General features: G+C 35.8%; 1 protein-coding gene across 7 annotated transcripts in view; it reads left to right on the forward strand.

Annotated features, from left to right (window-relative positions):
• The window catches only part of LOC126892322 (zinc finger protein 761-like), a 62,071-nt gene extending 53,047 nt beyond the window's left edge, over window positions 1-9,024 (forward strand). For 6 of the 7 annotated variants that reach the window (XM_050661820.1, XM_050661822.1, XM_050661823.1 and 3 more), the window contains one exon: window positions 4,035-9,024. In XM_050661820.1, coding sequence (XP_050517777.1) covers window positions 4,035-5,263 — 1,229 coding nt within the window. In that variant the 3' untranslated portion in view covers window positions 5,264-9,024. The remainder of the gene's footprint in view (window positions 1-4,034) is intronic. The other variant, XM_050661824.1, reaches the window with a different exon arrangement.
• The last annotated feature ends 353 nt before the right edge of the window (window positions 9,025-9,377 follow it).

Here is a 9,377-nt window from a genome sequence, read left to right on the forward strand (position 1 = left end):
TAAAAATATAAAGGTTTGGTATGTTACACAGGGTATTTACAAAGTTATAACCAACTTTATATACTGTAATGGGGGTTTCTTAGATCTTATTTTTTCTAGTACAAATAATAACATAAACTTAAAAATTGCTGATCAATCTTTATTAAAATGTGACAGCTATCATTCAGCCTTGTCATTTGACATTATTGGAATAGCTATTTTCCTAACAAGTGCAGAAAGTCATACTTTTCCGCACGCGACTGCAGTTTGCCGAACGACGCGAAGCGGGAGTTCGGCAAGCAGTCGAATGCGGAAAAGAGACTTTCTGCAAGAGTTAGGAACAATATTTTTTCTACGAGTCGTGTGTGTGTGTGTGTGTGTGTGTGTGTGTGTGTGTGTGTGTGTGTGTGTGTGTGTGTGTGTGTGTGTGTGTGTGTGTGTGTGTGTGTGTGTGTGTGTGTGTGTGTGTGTGTGTGTGTGTGTGTGTGTGTGTGTGTGTGTGTGTGTGTGTGTGTGTGTGTGTGTGTGTGTGTGTGTGTGTGTGTGTGTGTGTGTGTGTGTGTGTGTGTGTGTGTGTGTGTGTGTGTGTGTGTGTGTGTGTGTGTGTGTGTGTGTGTGTGTGTGTGTGTGTGTGTGTGTGTGTGTGTGTGTGTGTGTGTGTGTGTGTGTGTGTGTGTGTGTGTGTGTGTGTGTGTGTGTGTGTGTGTGTGTGTGTGTGTGTGTGTGTGTGTGTGTGTGTGTGTGTGTGTGTGTGTGTGTGTGTGTGTGTGTGTGTGTGTGTGTGTGTGTGTGTGTGTGTGTGTGTGTGTGTGTGTGTGTGTGTGTGTGTGTGTGTGTGTGTGTGTGTGTGTGTGTGTGTGTGTGTGTGTGTGTGTGTGTGTGTGTGTGTGTGTGTGTGTGTGTGTGTGTGTGTGTGTGTGTGTGTGTGTGTGTGTGTGTGTGTGTGTGTGTGTGTGTGTGTGTGTGTGTGTGTGTGTGTGTGTGTGTGTGTGTGTGTGTGTGTGTGTGTGTGTGTGTGTGTGTGTGTGTGTGTGTGTGTGTGTGTGTGTGTGTGTGTGTGTGTGTGTGTGTGTGTGTGTGTGTGTGTGTGTGTGTGTGTGTGTGTGTGTGTGTGTGTGTGTGTGTGTGTGTGTGTGTGTGTGTGTGTGTGTGTGTGTGTGTGTGTGTGTGTGTGTGTGTGTGTGTGTGTGTGTGTGTGTGTGTGTGTGTGTGTGTGTGTGTGTGTGTGTGTGTGTGTGTGTGTGTGTGTGTGTGTGTGTGTGTGTGTGTGTGTGTGTGTGTGTGTGTGTGTGTGTGTGTGTGTGTGTGTGTGTGTGTGTGTGTGTGTGTGTGTGTGTGTGTGTGTGTGTGTGTGTGTGTGTGTGTGTGTGTGTGTGTGTGTGTGTGTGTGTGTGTGTGTGTGTGTGTGTGTGTGTGTGTGTGTGTGTGTGTGTGTGTGTGTGTGTGTGTGTGTGTGTGTGTGTGTGTGTGTGTGTGTGTGTGTGTGTGTGTGTGTGTGTGTGTGTGTGTGTGTGTGTGTGTGTGTGTGTGTGTGTGTGTGTGTGTGTGTGTGTGTGTGTGTGTGTGTGTGTGTGTGTGTGTGTGTGTGTGTGTGTGTGTGTGTGTGTGTGTGTGTGTGTGTGTGTGTGTGTGTGTGTGTGTGTGTGTGTGTGTGTGTGTGTGTGTGTGTGTGTGTGTGTGTGTGTGTGTGTGTGTGTGTGTGTGTGTGTGTGTGTGTGTGTGTGTGTGTGTGTGTGTGTGTGTGTGTGTGTGTGTGTGTCCAAAAAAACAAAAACATACAAATTTGTTTACATTTTCGGTCATCTAGTTTTGTTAGAAGCACCAGTCGACGATATTGCATAGTCAACTAATTCATATTTTCGTATGTCATGGCCACGCTGAGTCGACAATATAAACAAACTAGATGTTATAAGTTTGTTTATATAAACACGAAGGTATGGTGATTCATTCTAATTCATTCGTATTATTAAAAAAGAACATTCTTAATCCAGATGCTCTAGCAGATGGTTTTACCGCGAGCACATCAACTATTTACTGTGGTCTTTATAGTTGGTAATAAATAAGCAGTTATACATATTGTTTAATTCAGCAACCCCTATTGGTAGGGGGTAACTACCCCCAACTACCCTAAGATGTTTCCCGAGGGTGCATACCTGCATATAAATAATAAAAATGAAAACGGCAATAATATAGTAAGCGATATATCTATTGAAAAAAATTATTATTCAATCATTAGTCGCCAATATTGTGTTATTTCGCCGCTACGGACGATGGCATAGTTTCGTGTATCCCCACCATGGTCACGCGTGGAGCGTGAATAGGAATAGACATGAGCTGAGCGCAAACCGGAGAAGGGATGCAGAATTCATTTTGAGTTTAATCTACAGAATTGCCACTGTTCGTACAAAATATTAACTGATTTCTTTTGAAATGTTATTTACACGAATCATTATTTATAATGAGTTGCATCTAATTACTTAAAATTTTTACAACAAAAACAAAGTATTTGGAATGTTCATTTAAAGATGGAGTTACTACAAATAAAATGGTATCTTTGGATGGCGAAATGATTGTGAAAAGCAATAGTTTTAAGTACCTAGGATCGGTATTACAGAGTAATGGAGAAATAGCTAGAGATGCATGCAGTAGAATTAGGGCTGGATGGATGAAGTGGAAAGAAGCGAGTGGTGTGTTGTGTGACAGAAAAATTCCAATGAAGCTGAAGGGAAAATTTTATAAAATAGCCATAAGACCGGCTATGATGCACGGAACTGAATGTTGGGCAGTGAAAAAGAAAGGAACAACGAATGCATGTGGCGGAAATGAGAATGCTTAGATGGATGAGTGGAGTGACAAAGAAGGATAAAATTAGAAATGAGTATATTAGGGGAAGTCTAGGTGTGGCACCAATTGATGCCCAAATGAGAGAGCATAGGTTAAGATGGTTTGGTCATGTTCAACGTCGAGACGTTAATCACCCAATACGAAGAATAGCTGAAGTGCAGATTCCTGGAAGGAGTAGTACAGGAAGACCAAAGAAGACCTGGGGGGAGACGATAAGGCAGGACATGTTGGTAAAAGGGATTAACATTGCTATGACCCAAGATAGAGTTGTGTCGAGAAATGCAATTAGGGAAGCCGACCCCGCATAGAGATAAGGCAAAGAGAATGATGATGATTCATTGATTTATTTGTTGTTGGTGAAACCGGACCCAAGTGAGGTATAAAACTACTTTAAAATTTATTTAATATAAATATTAATATCTCTTGGCAACACTGTTCTTCATAAGAGTATATACTGAAAGGTGACCGTGGATCGCAGTATAGTATCATGTTCATGTGATTGTCAATTGCTGTCTGTTTTCATGGTGTGATATTTTGAAGGCACACAAAGAAAGTATAACTGTTGTAAGTCAAATATATTACTCTTCCTTTATACTCTTATCTGTAGAGTAAGTGTATGTTTAGACATAATAATTTTCAGAAATCTTCTTTGTATGATTTCTAGTGGGAGAATGTGTGTTTTCAAGGCGCTTCCCCAAGCCAGTATACCATAACGGAAAATACTTTCTACTAGTCCGTAATATAGTATGCGAAGTATTAGGTATGTGTTTTTAGATGCTTAAATTTATATAGGATAAACTGTAGCTTTTTAATGATATATTTAATGTGAGCGTGTCATTTTAGATGTGTGTCTATAAAACACCTAGATAAATATCTATTAACATTTGTTACAGGTTTAATATAAAAATTTTGTTTATTATGTGATGGGTTTGAAAAGATTATTATACAAATACTAACTTCAAGTGCTTGAAAAATTGACAGATTAAAAGTTAATGGTCGCTCGTGTCAGAGTCGAGCGCGTACACTAAGGGGTTAAATGGTGCTTTGGGCCTGCCTTATTTCCTCACTCCATCTATTTTCCCTATTTCACCACCTGGTGTTTTATTATGATGTCATTTTGTTTATTCCAACATTAGTTTTTAACTAAAGAAAAGCGTTTCTTAGATTTTTTTTTCATATTTTTTTATTAACAAGTTTTGTTTTTATTTTAGGATTTTCCAAGGAAAATGGAATGGAAATCATGAACACATTACCTAAAACTCCATGCAAAGAAGAACAACAAATAAGTCCAAGCTCAGGAGAAAAAAAGCAATTTTCTCAAAAAGATTGTTTGGAATGTAACACATACAAGTGTGAAATTTGTTTTAAGCAGTTTAACCAAGCAAGAAATTTCAAAGCACATTTGAGACTACACTCTGGAGAAACGTCTTACAAGTGTGAAATTTGTTTTAAGCCGTTTAACCAAAAAGGTAATTTGAAAACTCATTTGAGACTACACTCTGGGGAAGCGCCTTACAAGTGTGAAATTTGTTTTAAGCAGTTTAACCAAGCAAGTAATTTCAAAGCACATTTGAGACTGCACTCTGGAGAAACGCCTTACAAGTGTGAAATTTGTTTTAAGCCGTTTAACCAAAAAACTAATTTGAAAACTCATTTGAGACTACACTCTGGGGAAACGCCTTACAAGTGTGAAATTTGTTTAAAGCAGTTTAGACATGCGAATAGTTTCAAAGCACATTTGAGTGTCCACACTGGAGAAGCGCCTTATAAGTGTGAAATTTGTTTTAAGCAGTTCAGACATAAAATTTCTTTGGATACGCATACGACAATTCACACTGGAGAAACTCCTTACAAGTGTGAAATTTGTTTTAAGCAGTTTAACCAAAAAAGTAATTTGAAAACTCATTTGAGACTACACTCTGGGGAAACGCCTTACAAGTGTGATATTTGTTTAAAGCAGTTTAGACATGCGAATAGTTTCAAAGCACATTTGACAGTGCACACTGTAGAAGCGCCTTACAAGTGTGAAATTTGTTTTAAGCAGTTTAACCAAGCAAGTAATTTCAAAGCACATTTGAGACTGCACTCCGGAGAAAGACCTTACAAGTGTGAAATTTGTTTTAAGCCGTTTAACCAAAAAACTAATTTGAAAACTCATTTGAGACTACACTCTGGGGAAACGCCTTACAAGTGTGAAATTTGTTTAAAGCAGTTTAGACATGCGAATAGTTTCAAAGCACATTTGAGAGTGCACACTGGAGAAGCGCCTTACAAGTGTGAAATTTGTTTTAAGCAGTTCAGACATAAAATTTCTTTGGATACGCATACGACAGTTCACACTGGAGAAGCTTCTTACAAGTGTGAAATTTGTTTTAAGCAGTTTTCTCAAAAGGGTGCTTTAAAAAGTCATTTGAGAATGCATACTGAAGAAAAACCTTAACTGTGTGAGAATTGTATTAAACAGTTTATCCAAGCAAGTCATTTCAAAGTACGCTATAAGTTTGAAATGACGCTATCAAAGCAACATTTGCCTAACCCAAAAACGAAGTTTTGAGATAGATGCAATCTTTGCATTCGTATTTCTAGTAAGTATATTTGTTAAGGGAGCAAGAAATTATGTAGGGCCATCTAGCCAAATATAGAGGTGGTTGTGTCGGCCCCTGTTAATCCGAGGATCTAATGTTGCTGCTTTTAATGATATATTAATCTCCTCTTCTTCAATTGCCATCTCCGCGACGGAGGTCAGCAATCATCATAGCTATTCTGACTTTCGAGACGGTTGCTTTGTAAAAGTTCATTTGATGTACATCCGTACCGTTCTCTCAGGTTGCGCAGCCACGATATTCTGCGTCTCCCTATGCTTCCTTTCCCTTGAATCTTTAATATTCCCTGCATAATCAATTGGAGCAAGCTGTATCTCTCTCTGAAATATTCTAGTTTTTTTTTGATGGTATTTAAGATCTCCATTTCTTTATTCATCTTTTCCAGAACCTCTTTGTTTCTAACGTGTTCTGTTCACGACATTTTCAGAATTTTTCTGTACACCCACAGCTTGAATGATTCTAGTTTTTTCATTTATGCCGCATTCAATGTCCAAACTTTCATTCCATAAAACAAAGTCGAGAAAACGTAGTACCTAGCTAACCTAATTATTAGCAGAGCACTATTCACATTTTGTTAAAATTTGCTCTAGCCTTTTGTATTCTGATTTTGATTTCCTGGAAGTAATCAAATGTGGAGTCGATCATTGTTCAATTAAAATTAATCTAAAAATGCTCAATTTCTGGTTTAGGCCACTGTTACTCTGAGGGCGAAACATGTTTTAAAAAGTCTCGTCAAGTAGGCAAAATGAAACTACATCAGAGATTAGAGATTGTTTAGGTCCCTTATTTCAGTAACGTCAAACGTTATTTTGCTCACGAGCATTGACAGAAAAATAACGGATTACTTTATTAGAGGATAAGGTATTCCCTTATTTAGGTAAAAATAAGGTTCACGATATTAAGGAATTACGTGTTTGTAATATTGTCAGATGTTATATATCTATTCTAAATCATAAAAACGAAAAAAAATCATGAGCTGAACCAAAGAAAACTAGAAAAAAATATTGTAATGATGTTTAAAATCAAAATTTGTTTTTTCTAAAAACGATCAGTTAATAAACAGATAATATATTCCACTTGGCTACCTTATTGAATAATTCCAAATTACACCACTTCTTGAAAAAGTTGACCCATGAGATGACTGAATTTTCTTGTTAAACTTAAATAGGTTATAGCACACAACTGCTGTTTTATCAAAAATCAATTATGCTTTTTCTCATGAGGATCTTTGCATGTGACAGAAAAAAACGCACGTCGGTGATTACATTTCATCGGTGACATTTACAACATTTATTCTAGTTGTCAATAGATGCCTCTATAATCGAAAAAAAATTATTTACGAATTATATAATATATCTACGAATATAATCTGTACAATTTATAAGACTATACAAATCAAAGAAAATACCATTTTAGAAATGCAATAAACACAATTGATTTGATTTTATGCCAAATTGCAAATAAAATGTGACAACTGTCAGATTTAACTAAAATGTCATGTCACTAAAATGTATATTATCACGGACTTCCCTTTTTTTCTATCATTTGTGACGCACTGAAAAATGCTCATGAAAAGAAGCATATCTAGGTTTATCAAATATCAATTAAAGTTAACCTGTGTTAGCGTCATAGACATAATAATAATAGACTAGATAAGGTATGGGCCGCTCTGTGCATCTAGGTGTAAGACCAATATCAAGGACGTCATTGGCCAATATTCGCTTTGAATAGTCTAGCCACCTTTGTCTGTCACATTTGTGGGATCGCTCGGTAAAAATAGACGGATATATCACCGATTGACTGCCCGCGCGTTACAGTATTTTGCTCAGTATGCCATGTATATTTTTATTATGTCTATGGTTAGCGTAGTGCGTAGTTTCCATCGAGTTAGAATCCCATGGAGAAGCTACGAGCATATTAATCTGTGTATTATAAACGACATCATAAGGTATGGTTAACGATCATGCAAATATGGCCGTGGAATCAGAGCTGGACCCAATAGAGCTTTTCAACGCTTCTCATTTGTTTCAAGATTAAGTATTTTCTATGGGAAATAAGCCACAATTTTACTAAAAAATGAATTTATTAACGTTTCGAAGCCCAAATCGGGTTTCGTTGTCAAAATACAAAATACTATTAAAATAAACAAAAATGTTGCTAAGTAAAAAAATTCTAATAATTTATTTAATCTGACTTATTTATATTGGCAATTCAGACGTATATTATACATTTTAAAGTAGAAGACTTTAAAATGATATCGCCAATATTTATGAGTTGCGTTCCTGGGACGACTTTACTAAAAGATAGTTCATTCGATTACATGAAATCAGTCCCAACTCAAGAATATCCTAGTAGAATGTAGTAATATGTGGTTACCCATACTGAAAGAGGAAGTCAATAGAAAGAAAATACCACGATTAGTAAGTCAATAACATATCGAGTTAGTACAAATTTTATATTTTAGTATTACTTATTGTATATCTATGTATTATTAATATTATTTATAATTTAAACATATTAAAGTCAGAATTTGGTATCAGTTTTTTGAAGGTAAATTAAATGTAAGACCAAATACTTACGATGTCGGGATAGTATCACGAAGTTTTTTTCTGGTTTTCCCTCGTGATTTACTATGGAATCTCTAACGCGAGAATTTTACTGTCATCGTTGCATTTGGTTGTCTTTTTAAAGACAGATCACATGCTATGATTTTTTTGCGACGGATATTCTTGAGTTGGGATTGATTTCATGTAATCGAATGAACTATCTTTTAGTAAAGTCGTCCCAGGAACGCAACTCATAAATATTGGCGATATCATTTTAAAGTCTTCTAGTTTAAAATGTATAATATACGTCTGAATTGCCAATATAAATGAGTCAGATTAAATAAATTATTAGAAGAATTTGTTTACTTAGCAACAACATTTTTGTTTATTTTAATAGTATTTTGTATTTTGACAACGAAACCCGATTTGGGCTTCGAAACGTTAATAAATTCATTTTTTAGTAAAATTGTGGCTTATTTCCCATAGAAAATACTTAATTATAAAAATGCCACAAGGAAATAGCTTCAGAACAACATTTGTTTCAAGCTTCTGTCCTATGTCGTATATTAATATTATACACGGATTATACGACATATGACGAAAGCTCGAAATAAATGAGAAGCGTTGAAAAGCCCTATAATATTAAAACTACTGTAGAAATCAATCACTATCTCGACAATACCTGGAGCAACAAAAGTCTGCTTTGACCCTACATTATTATTCACTTGGTGCATATAATTTTGTAAGAAGAATTTTTCTGATTTTAACTCGATGGTAGTTTCTGAAAGGATTCAAAAACGATTTTAAGTAAAAAGGTATCCCTTATTTATTACTCAATGCTCATGACAAGTATAACGTTTTCGTTTAACGTACATCAAAAAGTAGAGGGCCTAAGAACTCATCTCTATTGCATAGTGGAGAAAACCTTTACAAGCGTGAACATTGTTATATTCAGTCGTACTAATAATTAATTTTCTTTGTACAATAACTAATTTTCTTATGTTATAAATACATTATACTAAGTGTAAATAAATAATGATTGAATTGCGTAAGATTTATTTTATTTATCTCCGTTTATTCTTAATAGACTATATGAGCACGTGTGATTGGTTGTACAGTAATTTCCAACTACTAGTCCAGAAAGCCACTGCGCATCCGCTAGGAAAAATATTCTGATTCGGATTTTTTGCACAATCTTGATCCCTTTTAACAAATTTGCATGTTGCCAGGACCAAAAGTGGGTCAAAAATTTTTTAAACGTTTTTTTTTTGTTTTTTTCCTAAAATTATTTTTTTTGCATGGAAAAAAGTTGTTTTAGGTTTTTTGGATCATTCCAAACAGAAAAGGTCTTTAGTGACTTTTCTCTAAAAATGATAGTTTTTGACATATAAGCGATTAAAAATTG

The sequence above is a fragment of the Diabrotica virgifera genome, chromosome 9 (assembly GCF_917563875.1).
Source record: "Diabrotica virgifera virgifera chromosome 9, PGI_DIABVI_V3a".
Lineage (NCBI taxonomy): Eukaryota > Metazoa > Arthropoda > Insecta > Coleoptera > Chrysomelidae > Diabrotica > Diabrotica virgifera.